The sequence below is a fragment of the Carassius carassius genome, chromosome 41 (genome assembly GCF_963082965.1).
Source record: "Carassius carassius chromosome 41, fCarCar2.1, whole genome shotgun sequence".
NCBI lineage: Eukaryota > Metazoa > Chordata > Actinopteri > Cypriniformes > Cyprinidae > Carassius > Carassius carassius.
Genome location: NC_081795.1, coordinates 6,013,186 through 6,031,729, shown reverse-complemented (window position 1 = coordinate 6,031,729; position 18,544 = coordinate 6,013,186). Strand labels below are relative to the sequence as shown.

Below are 18,544 nucleotides of genomic sequence, written 5' to 3'. Positions count from 1 at the left end.
GCTCGAGAATGCAAGAGTACTTGACTTCCGGGTGGCGTCATGGTGGGGCGGGGTGGTGATGTGGGTAATCATAAGGCCTCGTGGTGATCCCGCGAAATTATTAGTAGGGTCTCTGCCTCTGGTGAGGATCCTGTTACAGAGGTGGAAAACAAGTGTCCCCCTCAGTTAGAAAAGTCTTGTGCCAGACGTAGCTAAATTGTAACTTATGAATTTCATTAAATCATAAAATGATCCAACATTCATTGTATGTTTGGATATCACCTGCAATTAGAGTTTTCTAAGCCTGGAAAATGCATGCTACTTAATAAAACCAACTACTCTGTTAAGATGCAATAAAATAATAGGATTCAAGATTTTTGCAGGATAATACAGTAGCTAGTCAACATTTGAAGTGGATCAAAACCTTTTATCAAAGTTGTCCTAAAACCTAAAACCAAAATGTACTCTTTGCTCAGGACAACTTTGATCAACTTCAAATGTTGATTATTGTATATTGATTCCAGACATGCAGATAGAAATCCAATACAGACAGACAGATAGACAGATCTTTCTTGATGTTTTTTAATGAAGCATTATTATGTGGCCTATTTAATAATAAACAAAGTCAAACAAGCATTGCAGCATCAGATTCCTGTTCATTTAACAAAAATTTTTTTTCGTACTTTTTTTTTTTTTTTAAAGTTACCAGATTAGAAAAGCTGAAGATAGTCAGCAGCTTGTATAGTAATAATAGTTTCTTACTCCAAAGGGAAACTTTGGCTGGCAATAACAGTGCAAAATCAAGTAGACAGTGTATAAAACAATACAATACATCCCATAAAGCTGAAGTGAACAAGACAGCACATGAAAGAACATAAGACTACAATTACTGACATTCTATGCATTCACATGTATCTATATTTCTGTCTATCAATCAATCATTCGATCTATCTATGAAAGTGCATTTGTGTGAAGTGCATGCCATCCACAGTCTCTAGAAGACGACTCATTCCCCAGGTTCAGTTCCTTCCAGTGTCTTAGGTCGATCCTCATGATGTTCAGAAGTACATTTGACATATCCACTAAACTTATCACACTACAAAAAAGAAAACAGTATTGTTATACAACATTTAGGCTATACCATTGCAGTATGTTCTAGCTTCTGACTCTTAAAACATATAGCTAATATAATTTCTGTACTTTAATACAGGAAAATCCTTCTTTATTAATAGTTTTGAATAGCAGGTGTCATTTCCTGGAGATTTATTTAAAATGTAGAAATTAATTATATATATATATATTTATTATTATTATTATTTTAAATGTTTGACATCTTGTGACCTTTTAAAACCACACCGGCGACAACTTACATCCGGATGAAGCTGGTTCCAGCCACTTCCAAGTTTCCGCACACTGTCTGACACTGCGGTTGATAAATGTATCAGTTTATTTTTTAAAATCCACAAAAAGCCAAGAGAAAACCATGGATTCACAATACTGTAGTTTAGCGTGCTCTTACTCCGGGCGCAAACTATACAAATACAGCAAGTGCATGGATAATCTGAGTTTAGTTTTCGTAAATAAGAGCCATCTAGTCGAAGAACCAGGCTGTTGATGGATAAAACACTGTAACGTTGGGATTTAAAAGCAAAAGTATTATCCGACGTCAGTTTCGTCTTTGGCAATTGATTTGGTTCACTTGATACTTTCATAGTTAACATTTTGTTGTCAGTCTTTAGGGAGCTTTTGACCAGAAGATCTTTGGATTCACTATTTCCTCTCGAAGATTTACCAGAACAACCCGTTTCAAATCGCGCTGAAATGGACAAAACTCCGGGAATCTCCACTCGCTCCCTGTGAAATATGAATCCCCAAAGAGAGCGAAAATAAGATTTGACCGAGTCTCCTCCACATGTCACCCCGAGCCCGTACACTGAGGCGGGAGGCCGCTTCTTGCTCGCCTGTTTTCGGGCGAGGATATTCCCCTGACACCGGAGAACAGCTGACAGGGCTGAAGCGGAGGGAGTCGAAGCCATCGCACACTTTCTTTTGGGACTCTCGTGGTCCTTTTAAATGCAGTCCTTACGATTAACGCCGACTAAAATCACTTTTGGGTGCTGAGAGAGGGGTTGAGCAACTCCAGAGCCAGAACTTTAATGGCACAATTTACCCAGCGTTATGTGGAGCCTCGAGACTTGCGTCAGATAGAGGGGTGTTGGTTATTCAACAACCCGCATGTGTGCAAAAATCGTGGACTTCACATGACTCCCTCGTGTACACAGTGTGCTAATTATACGGTTATTTTCCAGATGACAGGGTACTACCTTTAATTTTAAGGCACTTGCGGGAGATCAGAAAAATGAATTTGCAACCCAATTTGTTTAGGAACGTACCGCTTGCACAAGTCAAAGGCCAATAATCTTTACGACATTTAAAAACATAATGTGAAATGTCCATTTATAATAATGATAGTAATAACAATATTGACGATTTGTCAATTGCTGGTTACGTGACGAGAACACCATAGTAAACTTTTTTTCGAGATCATTTGTTTATTTTTTTATCTTATTTTTATTTATAAAAACAAGATTATATAAATAAAAATGTCACAATTTAGCATTAAAATAAATAATATACAATATAATTAATATATAAAAAGAAATGTGTAGCCTATGTAGGCTAAGACCATTTAAAGTGCAAAAATATAGCCTCTAACCTAGACGAGCTCATATTTGACAGGCTGACAGATACTAGCTATGGTTTATAAATATAAAAGTGTGTGCATTTGCACAGTTATGATGACGTAGTAATGTCCCAAATATGCTACATTTTGAAATGAATATAATATATTGCATATTAAGCTATATTTTGATGCTCCATCTCCTTATGACCTTTCAATGGACAAAGCAGTGGAATAGAGAACTGGAGAAAATGGCTTGCATTTTAACGGAAAGCAAATCAGTCTAAAATGTAACTTGTAAATGTCTGCACTGTATAGAATATACACTGGAAGGAATTTGAGCTCTCTTTTTGTTGGTTCTGTAGTGATAAATGCAAAACAGGACTGACCAGAAATGGAAAGAATTTGGCAGAACGAGTCTAACACATGGACTAAACATTGGGATAAATAATGTGTTAGTATTATCCATGTTGTCCTAAATTCGCAAGTTTATGGATGCATGTCCTTGACATTGACAAATAAATGTTTTCTACCATATTTGTTCAACCTATGTAAGTTACTTGCATTTTACTCTTTTCATTTGAGCATTGTTTTTACTCTGCTATCAGAGCAGACCTGCAACATATTTTCGGTTTATCTGCTGTTTTGCCCTATATGTATGTAGAGTTATAGGCCTTCACTAGTTTTACCCCTATGATACTGCAGTCCTGCGGAAACACCCGTTCTCGTGCATATGTGAGTAATCATGTGAGTAAGTCATGTGTCTGTCTATGACTTTGGGAAGCCATTGACAATATCAAGTTTAAGTTTATTCTTATAGATGTTTTCTGACTGAAGTTGTAATTGTAGGTAGTATGTCACTCAAATAGAGAATGGTCTTAAACGTTTATTATTTTCCACTTTGGCCTCTCCCCATTTGTGCAAAAGAATAATAATACAAAATGAACATACAGTTGAATAATACATAGAGTATATTATTTACATCATGTGCAGCATATGTCAAAGAAATATCTATTTCTAATAAATGTCTTTCTAACAAAAGAAAGAACATTTGTGAGCTTACATTAGTGTTGCCATGTACATTTTTAGACTGAGGTGATTTGCATTGGCGAGCTGTCACATTTTTGTCCTTCAGCATCAATACCAGAAACCATATAGAAAAGAAATACATGAAAATATATAATTCTTCACAAAATCAAGTGACATAGTAATATTGTATGATAATATTATCCAGCCCTTTAAGAAAAAAAAATTATATATATATATATATATATATACACTTATTTCCATTGATTTAAATACAGTTAATCACTGGTCAGAATAGACATCCTCATTGCATCTTGCTCTTAAAAACCTTTCCAAAACAGTGTCTCAGTTTGTGCAAAATACGTCCGCGCTCAACAGACTTCAGTGCATCATATGTTCAAGTTTTTCCAGTTCATTCCTATCGAGCCTGTCTGAAACATCTTACACAAAAGCAAAAAAATGCTGTGTTGTGTTCAGTGCAACAAGCTTGTTTTGCTTTGCCCGTCATCCTTCTTGTGCGCTGTCAATTTCCTCATCTTTCAAGGCTTTGGAGAAGTTGGGTTCTGAGATTGACTATTTGTTCTTTGCATATAGGGCACCACAAAAGTGAAGATGCCCACCAGCATTAAACCCACAGTGATTGCGATGATGGTTGCAACGACAGCATAATAGCACTGATTGGAATACATTATCCTTCTCATGTGACCCCTCATCCTGCTTGGCGGCCTTCCCACATCGATCATAGTCGCCTGGCTGAGACCTTCCTCCATGACTCCAAGCGGATTACTGCTGACCTGCTCCTCTTTTTTCTTAAACACCGGCAGATTTAAAATGGTGTTAAAAGAGCTGTTTGTTGGTGGATTCTTGAGGACGAGTTTGCCCTCGCTGCGTTTAAAGCGCACAGAAAGCGCCCGTTGCATCTCAGCCGGAAGTCTGCGGAAGATGTCTTCGTTATTTCCCAAATGTGGTAGATCTCGACCGTGTCGGATTTCCGTCTGCTCCCGACAGATCGGACAAGACAACGTCTTGATCTCTGGAGAACTCACATTGATGCGTGCCAGGCATTCCAAGCAGAATGTGTGGCCGCAGGAGAGTAACTTGGGAGCTTTGAAGATATTGTCAAAGCTGCAGAAGCACACGATGCACTCCGTGTCCAGCAGATCATCTATGGGTTGCTCGGTCTTGTTGTGTCCAGGCTCATTGTTGTGGTCTCGCATCCTTCCCTCCTCGCTGTGACCCCGTTGTTGGCTTCCACCTTCTTTCTGGTCCCGTTCTCTACCTCGGCTACTTTGATGATGGTGGTTTTCCATATCATTGCTGCGGCTTCTCCTAAGAGGCTTCTGTCGTTGCTCTGAAGTTCCCACATTGAAGCTACCCTTGCTGTCAAGCTTTGGCTTGACTTTGGTCCCTTTTTTGCTGCCCTTGGGTTTCTCTTTGCTGTCACTCATCATGTAGATCCACGGGAGCAGATTAAGAGAAAATGGAAGTGTTGAGCAGAGAAACCTTTGAGGGAAGATGGAACAATACACTATCAGTCTTGGTCACAAATACACTCCCTATCATGTTGTAGAATAACCATTTTACCCCAAATAACATTTCATTAAAGAGTCCTTAAAAGAACCATTTTTAGTGAGAATAACATTTTAATAATCTGAGGAATCTTTATAAATAACCTTTCTGCAATGGAAATATTCCGTAGATGTTAAAGGTTCTTCATGGAACCATCAATGGCAATAAAGAACCTTTCAATGAACAGTTCTTTAATGAACCCCTTTTTCTTATAGTGAAGAACGTTTTAATATTCTAAAGAACCCTTTTCCACAATTAAGAACCTTTTGTGCAATGGAAAGTTGCCATGGATGTTAAAGGTTCTTCATGGAACCACACAATCGATGGTTTTCACAACAGGCACATCATTTCATTAAGACTCTGGAACATATTTGAACATATGGAACATATTCTGAGACTTAAAAGAGGTGTGTGATCTTTAAGAGCTTGTGTATGTAAAGCTGCTCAGGAATAAACTCGGAACACCAAAGCAATATAATTCAAGGGTGAAGATTGCTAACTAAATTGCATCATTAGCAGTCAAGTGCGATGAGAACAGGAGTTTAGTCTGTCACACGTTAGTGCTATTGCTTGTTTTTCTTTTAATTTCATCATAGGCCTTGAATGACTCAGCGTTTGAACGCAGGGTCATTTTTAACCTTAAGCCTACTGCTTCATATTTGATATGCAAAGGCTTCTAAATTTTCAAAATGATCAAATCTGAGAGTCCTGTTGTACTCAGTTAACTACATTGTCTGATAATAATTTACAGTTTTTATCATTTATAATTTTTATATTATAATTTATACCAAGTAAAGGGCCTTTCAGTATAATTCTGAAAACCTTTTACATGGAAATCTTTGGTTTTTTTTAAAGTTATTTTTAAAATTAAATTACAATTAATTTTTTGTTAGCAGTATTTCAAAATAAATACTTAACTAGAATGAATCAACTTAGATTTACCTGATTTATCCATAAGTTAGTTAGTTAAGACATATTATTGGGAGATATAGTTACAACTAAAAGGTTACAAAATATTTAAATTACAAGCTATCAGAATTTCATCTTACTTTTTTGGCCTTGTAAATATTAGCAATCACACCAAATTGCTATTTTTTTATTCTTCCTCAAATTAGAGCTCCTCATTAGCCTATATATGAGCCATAAAAGCCTGACAAAAACACATGCAAACTTTTTTAATATACTTTGTCTAAACGTTCAGTAAACTCTTTTGTTAAAAATAAAAAAAATAAATTATTTGTCTATTATTTTGTATGTCAGGCTTTACTGGGTAAGTCGGCGCTATTTTCGTCCCATGTTTTACATTGTTCATACGTTATCTTGGGTTAGTAATTAATACACTGTACACTTGTAAACCTCAGGCTACTGTTCTTATTTGCATGTTAATGATTATGTACATAAAATTACAGGGGTTTTAAATTAGTGTGAACCACCCAAAAGAGTGTTTGACTTAAACCCTAAAGTATGACTATACAGGAAAAGCAAACCAGAATATAATGGTTTTTAAATAGGGTACTGTGGCGAGTGGGGCGGGGCCGAGGGACGTGGGAACACGAGTGAGGCCGGCAGTGATTGGGCAAATCAGTGGCACCTGCGGCCCACCGCCGGTCTCGAGTCCCACGTAGGAGATGGAAGAATATAAAACTGGAGCGACGACAGTGAAGGACGAGAGAGGACCAGGCCTGGGCTTTTAGTTGTGTTTTGGTTTTATTTGAGCGCACCAGTCGTCCGTGAGGGGCTGGTGAGCTGGTGAGCTGGTTTGTGTTTATTTTGTATTATTAAAATGTTTGATTGTCCGCCGGTTCCCGCCTCCTTCTTCCGGATGAATAGGAAGTTTTAAATCATTACAGGTACAGATCCCAGATTAATTCTGTGTGCTTATGGTTAAGCTTTAACTCTGAGTCAAGTCATGAAAGTCACAAAATGGGAACGTCTCATAGCAAACAAGCACATCGTTTGTAAATAAATGATTATTGAATATGATGTGTAATATGAATGCGTAAAATCTAGGTTGAATTGAGAAGTTCTAGAATCAAATAGTCTATGTTTTTGCATACTATAAAGGTTTTTCCCACTGGCTATTTAAAACGGTCTGCTTTCATCAAAACATTCATTTTTAGGAGCATTAATTGAGCACATGCAGAACAGGTTCTTTTTCAAAACATGTTTATGCGGGTATAATTCATATAGACTAAATGACTTGCCAAACTGAAAGCACACACCCACAGGTTTAGCACAAACCAGATAAAGTCAGTTGAGACCTTTCACCAATTATGACAGTAACACACCCTACATTTAAATCACACTGAATTTCACACTGAATTTCACATAGGTTTGTTTTTGAAAGTCAATTCTTTTTAAGAAGACAACAGACAACAACAAAAAAAATTATTTTCCAACATTGTTTGCCAAAATATAGTCAAATAAGATATGATTCATTTAACACACCATTTGTGGGGCATGTCATCACATTGGAATGATAGAATTAAGCTGCCTATTAATTACATTTTTTTTTTTTGCAAAAATATGATTTAGGAATTTTAGTTTGGAGGAAAGAATTCACAACAAAAATAATTCAAAATTAAGAGGGTGTTTGACACCAACATAAAACAACTACCAGAGAACGTATATTTTTGTAATTGGACTCAAAATTGACTCAAAAACTTTTGTTATTTAAATATAGCCATGTGACATCTAGCCCTATTTTTATACCTGCATTTGTGAACTAATGACTAATCATTACTCTACATTTGCATACAGACTACTTACTTATCATTTAAAATCACATCCTTCAAAATTAAAAGTGATCCTTTCAAAGTTAAAATCACCAAAAATGTTTCTAAAAGCATGCAACTACCTATGAGTTGAAGAGTAGCTGAACCCAGATGTTCATCAGCCTCTGAAGTTCGCTTCGCTCCTGAAGCACATTTTCCAGTCTATCTGTGTATCCAACAAAACAATGTGAAAGGTGTGCAATTCAGTCCTTTCTGTCTTCCTCAAGCCTTTCACTGTACTTTTCATCATGTTAGTTAACATAACAACGTGTCTCCACCTCTTCTACATGTTTTTCTTTGTTTCTCCCTCCCTCTTTCCTTTTACTCTTTTATTACCTGTTGAACTCGCTCTGCTGGTATTTGAACCGGTTTAAGTTTGATTGTGAGGAATCCACAGACTAATACACCCGTGTTTTATTTTTCCATCTCTGTTGACCTTAAATGTGACTGAATCTAACAAGTGTGGATATATCAGTGCTCTAAATATCTGTGAACCATGTTTGTGATTTCTGCATGAACATGCAAGGACTGGAGGGATGTTGCTAGGGTGTTTGGAGCGGTTGCTAGGTGGTTAGTTACTAATCCAAGTCAAAAGAGACCATGTTGGTTGTTTGAAGATATTCTTGTCGTAATGGAAAAAAATCCATAACTAATGATTCCTTTGTTTTCCTACTCCATTACATATTACTGGAAATATACACCATTTAGATGGGAACGATAAGGACGTTTATAAAGATCTCATAAAGTCGCTTATAAATATAGTGACTAGGTTATTGTTATTCTCGCTCTTTGTCTCTCTCACACACACACACACACACACACACACACTGCCTAATAAGAAGGAAACAGTTTATACCCATCACACCTGTACCTTTATCTTGTACTAAAAGCTGTCAACACACTGTTCCCACTACTGACTCACAGTGAGAAAGAGAAACAAGGCAGAAATTTGATGGCTGACACTTTATGATCAGATAAAGCCTTATGCAAAATACACATAGCTGCAATCAGGAGATCAGATTTCCATACTGATTTTAAAATAGAAGGATGTGGTGTGGTGGTTAAATGTAGTTTCATTGTTTGAACAATGCAAGGTAAGAAAGCCATTTTTCCGCCATGGAATATATATAGTAACTGAAACTTTTTAATCACACAATTTACTTTCCCCCCCCAACTCTGAGTAAAAAAGGTCAGAATTGCTAGATATAAACAACTGTGAAATATAAATTCAGAACCTATTTTGGCCTAGTTTTCCTTCAAAAACTTGATCAACATCTGGTGTTGTTTTGGATCACATAGTCATGAAAGCTATTAATATAATCAAGCGTGACCACATATCATTCATTGGCATTTCTGGTTTCAGGAAAAGAAATTCTATTGACAAAGAATTTTACAATGCTAGATAATCATTGACTAATGGCTAATTTCGGCTGTCCTTTCTGTTTATCTGGGAGCTTTAGGGGGAAAATAAGACTGGAAACTACCAATCATTGACTGCTGGCTATATATTAAACTATCTGAACTTTTCAAGGGACAGAATTTTTTTTTTTTAATATAAAAAAAAGGTTTTATACATCTGCTCTTGGATTGAACGGTTATATCCGCACTTAATATTCTAACAAACTTAAGGGTATACTTGTCATAATACATGGATTAATAAATGCATTTTATACCACAATCCTGTCCTTTTATGTTGATATATCAATAGTTAAAACATTTCCATCTTTTCCCTAAACATCATGTATTTTATACAATTACTGAGGCTTAGCTTAACAGATATCACTGAAAACATCCTCTGTGTGTATTTATGAAAACACTGGTGTCTTAATTACGTTCAATGGCATGACCTTTGATAACATTTTTCTTTTGATCCACATCTAGTCTTATCTCTTTAAATAGTTTCAGAGGTCATACCACAGATCACAAATATCGTCATATTTTTTGCATTAAGACCATTGAACTGTATAACTGAGTGATTTAATTCAGCAATATTTCTTTTGCTAGGATTTGTGCACTGTTTCTCATACCACAATTGATTCTTATTTGAATAGATGACAAACTGCATTCATCATGCCAAACACCTTTAAATATAAAAAAGCATTGGCTAAAATTTAGTAACACACAGTCAGCAAGTATGCATGCATTCAGCTATTGTATAAGTCTTCCTGTTTAAATCCTCTGATGTGAAAGATCACATTGTCTGTTAAAGACTGATGATTCATAGTGACGCTAGTATCTCACAGAACAGGAAGTACTGAAAAACAAACACGTGAATATTTACTCTTGACGGGTAATTTTGCTATGTTTGTTCAACTGTTCTCTGTTCAACATTTTTTCCTCATTAGAAAATAAAAAAACCTTGTAACTTGGATTAAAAACCATGTTCACATTGGGTTAAGTGCAATGGGGAAAGCCCTAATGAGACAAACAAGCACTTACCTCAATAACTGACAATGCAAATTGTGCCGTAAATTCTACTTTACAATGTTTTAGCCGGTAAGGGCCACAAGTAAGAGTGTCTTAAGTTAATTCAGTCTATAAAGCTAAATTCAGGTTCATAAAGTTAAGATAGCAATCACGTGCAAAGCAGCAAACTTCTACACAAACACAATATAAGGAAATCATCTTCCCACAGTTCCACTTCGATCCTGTCTATCAACCCCTCCAGCTGATCACAGACATCTCAAGCTCTCTTCATGGAGCGAAACTGGATGAAGTTCTTAAAGCACCACTGAGTGGAGGAACCGCTTTCTTCCCACTGACAGAGAAAAGGAGAAACTATTGAATACATTTTCATCTATGGTAAACAACAAACAGTGTGAGCAGTGAAGTTTAATTCACAAAGAAATGACTCATTCTTTCTATTGATTCAGTCATAAATATTCACAAAACTCATTTGTGAGTTAGTGTTTTGAATCAGACAGAGTTTATAACCAACTTGGAATGCTTTGCAAATCATTATTTGCTTAAGTCTGACCTGAACTGAGCATGGAGCAACTCTCTAACCAATGAAGAGAAAGAGAGAACGAGAAAGATTCAGGTAACTGGCTTGAGAGTTCATGTTTTAAACAGGACTCGGGCAGTGAATCGTTCAGAGAATTTCCAGCATTTACAACTGACTCCATCACTGATATGTAAATCATCCAATTCAAAATGAATAGAGAACCATTCTCTACTCACTAACAGAGAAAGACACCACTGAATACTAATGAAAACAATAACTGTGTGTGTTGCGCATGCAACAATAAACACACTGCAAGCAGTGAAGCCTGATACACAAACAATGTTACCCTGGACCAAAAAACCAGTCTTAAGTGTAAATTTTTGGAAATTGAGATTTATACATAATCTGAAAGCAGAAAGCTTTCCATATGTATGGTTTATTAGGATCTGAAATAATCGGACAAGATAAAACTATTTGAATATCTGGAATCTGAGGGTCAAAATATCGAAATACTGAGAAAATCGCCTTTGAAATTGTCCAAATGAATTCTTAGCAATGCATATTACTGATCAAAAATTAAGTTTTGATATATTTGATTGTAGTAAATTTACAAAATATCTTCATGGAACATGAGCTTTACTTAATATCCTAATGATTTTTGGCAAAAATATGCATAATGAGTCTAGTTGAAAGGCTGAAGTGACTGTAAGAAAAACTTCATTTGGGACTATAAGGCCATTTATCTTTTTTTCCCAAAAAAAAATACAATCAGGATTGGTAGAGTGAAAGAATTACTGTAATGAATTTTTGCTAAATACATTTTGCTTTATAACTTAAATTACTGAGCATTTTTGTAATTGTAGTTTAATGACCAAAAAAGACTTCTAAATGTTTACTTTAAGTGCCAAAACCCAATGTTTCTGTTGTTTGAATAGTCCTTCTTACAAAACATTATTCAATTCAAAGTTATAATTGTACAAGACAAGAACTTCCTTCTAAAGCATCTACACATAAAAATACACGTCCGCACAGGCCCGAATAACCTGTTCAGCAATCCAACTGCAGCACATCTACCATAAGGAAGTCACGCTAGACATGATGACTATTCTGACAATAACAAATCATTTCTGTTAGCACAACTGCCAGGTCGTAAAAGTGTGCAAAGCCTCAGATGTCAGATTAATTGCTGCTCCGAGTGATATTTTGATATTAAGTGCACACATAAACAAACCTGTGTATATACATTGAGCAGCACAATGTGATCTCTTCCCGGTACCACAAAGTTCATTCGAGCATTGTCGGCATGAACCACTTTATCCTTGGGCCGATAGAAGATTGAGTTGTTCACTGACAGCATGGTCACGATGGTCAGAATCTCCTCAGAGCACTTATAACTGAAGGACAGACCAATGAACAATATTCAAAACATCACAGTAACAACACCAGGTAAAGGGTAATCATTGATGAGTCAATAACAAAAATTGCTAAATCTGTCATCATTTACTCACATTCGAAGTTCAGCATCCTTCGACCGAGCTATAGTGCAAGAGGAACAAAATTAAGTAGAAAACCAAGAGCTAAATATTGATATACTTCTATAAGGGATATTCATGAATGGAAAGCTTTAGAGTAATTTATAGTTCATTGGCGGGTCCAGAATCCTTATTGACACCCAGCTTTTTGTCATAAACCTCCTTTGTAAATCTGTTGTGAACACAACCGAGTTTTCCAAAGTTTATGAGTGCTTAAAAAAATTTATTCTAATTTAGCATAATTATAGGGTCATAAAGTTATTTGAAAAAATTTTTTTTGCACTTTAGTGAGTTCACGATATGTTTAAGGGCACCCAAGGCGTAAAGCTGCTCCAGGGCCAACACCAGTTTTTCGTGAGGAGGAGGATCCATGAAGTCGACATGAACCAGGTTATTTATTCCTGACACACAGATCAAGAAAAACATGTTAGATCTTGAGCACATATTAAAATACATTTCGTCTTTGATTATAGGGAGTGAATACCTGTGTTAGGTCTATTTATGTATGCATTAAAGTTCCAGTTTCTAAATTCCACACCGCAAAATGTACATTGAACAACACAGTAGGCTACGAGTGGCGCCGATACAGGATGGCTGCCTCCGTGACGTGCTCTGCAGTTGTTTTTGTGTTTTTGTTAGTTTGTCCTGTCTTTAGTTATATTCCTGCAATCAGTTTCACCAGGGACGAATGGCTGGATATTCGGCAACACACATCTCCCGATATTTCACCGGTTTTCGACTATTCTGATGTTTTGCTGGACATTCTTGTCGGCGGAGCGGCTGCGCTGATCACACGCTTCAAGAGGACGCGCTTACGGGGAAAAAGAGCTGGCGCGCTCGTGAGACTCAGAAAACGCGGATTTCGAACGCCGTTGCCTAGCATCCATCTGGCAAATCTCCGCTCTCTACCCAACAAAACGGACGAACTGCTTCTGCTCTCTCGGACAAATAAAGATTTCTCTCACTCTGCTGCTCTGTGTTTCACGGAAACTTGGCTGAATGACACCATACCGGACAGCGCGCTCCATCTGCCGGACTTTCAGCTGTTTAGAGCGGATCGCGACGCAGAATCAACGTGGAAATCGCGCGGCGGCGGGACATGCTTTTACATCAATGAACGGTGGTGTACAGATGTAACTGTGTTAATGAAGACGTGCTGCTCAAATCTCGAAACGCTCTTCATTAACTGCAAGCCGTTCTATTCGCCGCGGGAGATTCATTCGTTCATTCTGGTTAGTGTTTACATCCCTCCTCAAGCGCACGTGAGCTCAGCTTTACAGAAACTCGCTGAGCAGATCACAGAGACAGAACAACAACACCCAGACTCTGTTTTAATCATTCTTGGGGACTTTAATAAAGCCAATCTCTCCCGTGAACTGCCAAAATACAGACAGCATGTTACTTGTCCCACAAGAGACAGTAATATATTGGATCACTGTTACACAACAATAAAGGATGCATTTCACTCTGTTCCACGAGCAGCTTTGGGACGTTCTGATCACCTTCTGGTTCATCTTATACCGACCTACAGGCAGAAACTAAAATCAGCTAAACCTGTATTAAGGACTGTAAAAAGATGGACTAATGAAGCAGAGCAGGATTTACAATCTTGTTTTGACCTCACTGACTGGAGTGTTTTTGAAGCTGCTGCCACCGATCTGGATGAACTCACAGAGACCGTAACATCATATATCAGTTTCTGTGAGGATATGTGTATTCCTACCAAGACTCAACTAAATTACAACAATGACATACCGTGGTTCACTGCAAAACTCAGACAGCTCCGTCAGGCCAAAGAAGATGCTTACAGGAAGGGGGACAATGTCTGGTATAAACAGGCTAAATACACACTGGAAAAGGAGATCAAAGTGGCAAAGAGGAATTATTCTGAAAAAATAAGGACTCAGTTCACTTTGAACGACTCCGCATCAGTGTGGAAAAGCCTAAAGAAGATCACCAATTACAAGACACCACCCCCCAGCACTGTGGAGAATCAACGACTGGCAGACGATCTGAACGAGTTTTACTGCAGGTTTGAAAGAACACCCATCACCTGCCCTGAACACCTCCCCACACAACCATTCATATCCATTCACAACTCCTGCAACCAACCCTGAATGCCTCTCCAAACAACCGTTCACACCATTCACAGCTCCTGCAACCCATCCTGATCACCTCTCCAATCAACCGCTATCACCATTCACAACTCCTGCAACCAACCCTGAATGCCTCTCAAAACAACTGTTCACACCACTCACAACTCCTGCAACCCACCCTGAACACCTCTCCAATCAAGCGCTCTCACCATTCACACCTCCTGCAATACAGATCAGCGAGGATGCGGTGCGCCAGGTCTTCCGGAAGCAGAAAAGGAAAAAAGCACCAGGCCCAGACTGCGTTACACCAGCCTGTCTGAAATCCTGTGCTGACCAGCTGGCCCCCATCTTCACACAGATCTTCAACAGATCGCTGGAACTGTGCGAAGTCCCTTCATGCTTCAAACGCTCCACCATCATCCCTATCCCAAAGAAATCCAAAATTACAGGACTAAATGACTACAGGCCTGTGGCTCTAACGTCTGTAGTCATGAAGTCGTTTGAAAAACTGGTGCTGGCCCACCTGAAAGACATCACTGGACCCTTGCTAGATCCTCTTCAGTTTGCCTGCAGAGCAAACAGGTCTGTGGACGATGCAGTAAACATCGGACTGCATTATGTTCTGCAACACCTAGACAGACCGGGGACCTATGTGAGGATCCTGTTTGTGGACTTCAGCTCTGCCTTCAACACGATCATCCCAAACCTCCTCTTGCCCAAACTAACTCAGCTCTCCGTGCCCACCTCCGTCTGTCAGTGGATCAACAGCTTCCTGACAGACAGGCAACAGCTAGTGAGGCTGGGAAAATACACATCCAGCACCCGTACAATCAGCACCGGAGCTCCCCAGGGCTGTGTTCTCTCCCCACTGCTCTTCTCCCTGTACACTAACGATTGCACATCTAAGGACCCCTCTGTCAAGCTCCTGAAGTTTGCAGATGACACCACACTCATCGGCCTCATTCAGGACGGTGACGAGTCTGCTTACAGACAGGAGGTTAAAGAGCTGGCTGTCTGGTGCACTCTCAACAACCTGGAGCTTAACACGCTCAAAACAGTGGAGATGACTGTGGGAGAAACTTCAGGAGAAACCCCCCTGCTCTTCCCCCACTCACCATCATGAACAGCACTGTGACTGCAGTGGAGTCATTCAGGTTCCTGGGCACCACTATCTCTCAGGACCTGAAGTGGGACATTCACATTGACTCCATTGTGAAAAAGGCCCAGCAGAGGTTGTACTTCCTTCGCCAGCTGAGGAAGTTTAACCTGCCACAGGATCTGCTGAAACAGTTCTACTCCACCATCATCGAATCCATCCTCTGCACTTCAGTAACTGTCTGGTTCAGCTCAGCTTCTAAATCGGACCTCAGAAGACTACAGAGGGTAGTCCGGACTGCTGAGCGAATTATCGGTACAACCCTCCCATCTATTCAAGAACTGTACTTATCCAGAGTGAGCAAAAGGGCTGTTAAAATCACTCTGGACCCCTCACATCCAGCACACTCCCTCTTTGAACTGTTGCCATCTGGTCGACGCTACAGAGCACTGAGCACCAGAACGACCAGACACAGGAACAGTTTCTTCCCTCAGGCAATCCATCTTATGAACAGCTGATAATAACCGTGGGACACACTACACTATTTATATTTATATACACTACACTTTTTATCCAACACACATACTTAGCGTACACTTAAATCTTTTGCACATAATATACATGTACATACATGGAACACACTACACTACTTATATTTATATACACATACACTTATTTATCCAACACACATACTTAGCGTACAGTTAAAACTTTTCCACATAATATACATGTACATACATAAATGCTCATTTTAATATACCTGCCATACATTGTCAATTTGTATATTGTCAATCCTTACCCACCTATTTGTATTTTTTTGTATTTTTATTCCTTATTGTGTTTTTTGTTCTGTCGCTGTTATGTTGCACTGCGGAGCTCTGTCACGAAAACAAATTCCTCGTATGTGTGAACATACCTGGCAATAAAGCTCATTCTTATTCTGATTCTGATAACAAAAATACACTACAAACTCATAAGCCATAATTTACATTGCCTAAATATCTATCAGGGAATTTCACTTTATGAGTCATTTTAACCTGGTAGTGCTGAGATAATTTTAAGAGATGTGTTCTACTATTCAAAAGCTTGGGGTAACATTTCTTGATTATATATACATTTCTATGAATACTTTATTTCAGCAAGGATTCATTAAAATAAAGTGATTGTAGACATTTATAATGTTATAAAAGATTCCAATTTTAAAGGGGTCATATGATGCTGCTAAAAATAACGAGAAATAAACATGAAAGCATATTTTGTGGTCCAGGGTCACATATAATTTAAATGTCAGAGCAATTCTGTAACAATCAAACTGGCACTGGAATTTGTCATGGTGAAGTCATGTAGAAAAACAGATTCACTCATTCTTACCGAGACTTTTGAGCAGCAGAACCACATTGCCCAGGTTTGTTCTCTGGATCTCAGAGACAGTGGTCTCCTCTGTCTCATGTTTAAAGGCCCAGGAGGTGTACAGCCTAAAACATTTCCCAGCAGCCACTCTTCCTGCACGACCTGCTCTCTTGATTGGATGATGCCTGCATGAAAATAAAACACATTATCAATCACTGCTTCAAAACATCAATTCATATTTAACCATATTTACTAAAGAAGCATAACCATTTTTCCTCACAAAACAAAAATAAAGAACGAGTAACTCAATATTCAAATGACAATAATTAAGTCCCTATCTCTATAAACATTTCCCCAACATTCAGAACAACATTTAAAAATAAAAAGTTCTTATTAATAATAATCAATTTTATTTATTAATGTATAAATAATTAACTAAAGTCTTAATTAGCTACTATAACTAATAATGACCATAATAATTGTATTATTTTATAATAATTAATTTGTACTAAATTAAAATAATTATTGTTGCTGTTTCTTTTTATAATAATTTATTAATAATAATGATTCATAATAATACATTTTATTAACATTACTAAATCATCTGTAAATCGAAATTACTCTTTTTTTAAATACTTCCATTGCACACTTTACAGAAGCTCCTGTTACTGGTGAACAGGGATTGACAATGAGAGACTCCATTGTTCTTGCATTGTAGCTCTTTAGATTCTTTATGTCTCTGCGATATTTGTGGCCACCACAACCTGAAGCCCAAAAACACCACACACGTTTTCTAAAGAAATCTATATTCAGACAGTTTACCATACTTATCAAGATGATCAAGCAAATACAACTTTGAAAAAAAAAAAAAACATTTACATAAAAGTTTGCATCAGTTTGTTTGTTTGGATTTTATTTTGGATAAAAGCCTCAGCTAAGAATACATTTACAAGTAAAGGCAAGTAATCTTCCACAGATTTGAACAGACATGCTGCCCCCTGTTGGATGACATTCTTGGATTGAAGATCTTGTCCTGCATGTCCAAGGGCAAGCTGGCATAGATGGGCAGAACAAGAAGTTCAGATATCTTCGAGCCCAGTCTCCTGCATCTCTCCTGTAGAAGTTCACAGCACCCCCCAATCTCCTCTTGCAACACCAGAGGACACAGCAAATGCCAGTATAACCAGTATAAATATTGATGATCCACAAACTGTACCGAAATACACAAATTCCAAAACATTAAATCTTTCTGGCTCATCATGGCTTTTTCATCTTGACAAGCTAAGTATTTTTTATTGCACATTAGTGCTTTTTATGCCTTTATTGATAAACAGTGGAAAGAGACAGGAAAGAGATGCAGGTTGACGCAAGCTTGTATTTAGTGTAAATGTATGTACCTTTTATAAGTTTAGCTCAGGGCTTTTCAAACTGGGCTCCAAATATGTTGACATTTATAATGTTGTTTTTTCACAGTATAAACTCTTTAAGCAAGACATGC

The 18,544-nt window shown here is 37.8% G+C and overlaps 2 protein-coding genes across 3 annotated transcripts; both read right to left on the bottom strand.

Annotated features, from left to right (window-relative positions):
- Nucleotides 1–681: 681 nt before the first annotated feature.
- On the bottom strand, nucleotides 682–2,189 carry LOC132123203 (uncharacterized). Its single transcript, XM_059533776.1, has 3 exons — nucleotides 1,499–2,189; nucleotides 1,350–1,402; nucleotides 682–1,075 (listed from the first exon to the last, which is right to left on the bottom strand). Exons 1-3 carry the CDS (start codon nucleotides 2,013–2,015, stop codon nucleotides 986–988), a joined length of 660 nt encoding a protein of 219 aa, XP_059389759.1. The 5' UTR covers nucleotides 2,016–2,189; the 3' UTR covers nucleotides 682–985.
- Nucleotides 2,190–3,532: 1,343 nt separating this feature from the next.
- LOC132123202 (RING finger protein 225-like) lies at nucleotides 3,533–12,354 on the bottom strand. 2 transcript variants are annotated; one of them, XM_059533774.1, is made up of 2 exons: nucleotides 12,204–12,354; nucleotides 3,533–5,188 (listed from the first exon to the last, which is right to left on the bottom strand). In XM_059533774.1, the coding sequence occupies exons 1-2, from the start codon at nucleotides 12,215–12,217 to the stop codon at nucleotides 4,225–4,227; spliced, it is 978 nt and encodes a 325-aa protein (XP_059389757.1). In that variant the 5' UTR covers nucleotides 12,218–12,354; the 3' UTR covers nucleotides 3,533–4,224. The 2 variants fall into 2 exon arrangements, with proteins under 2 accessions (XP_059389757.1, XP_059389758.1); XM_059533775.1 differs by lacking the exon at nucleotides 12,204–12,354 and adding an exon at nucleotides 8,112–8,263.
- Nucleotides 12,355–18,544: the final 6,190 nt, after the last annotated feature.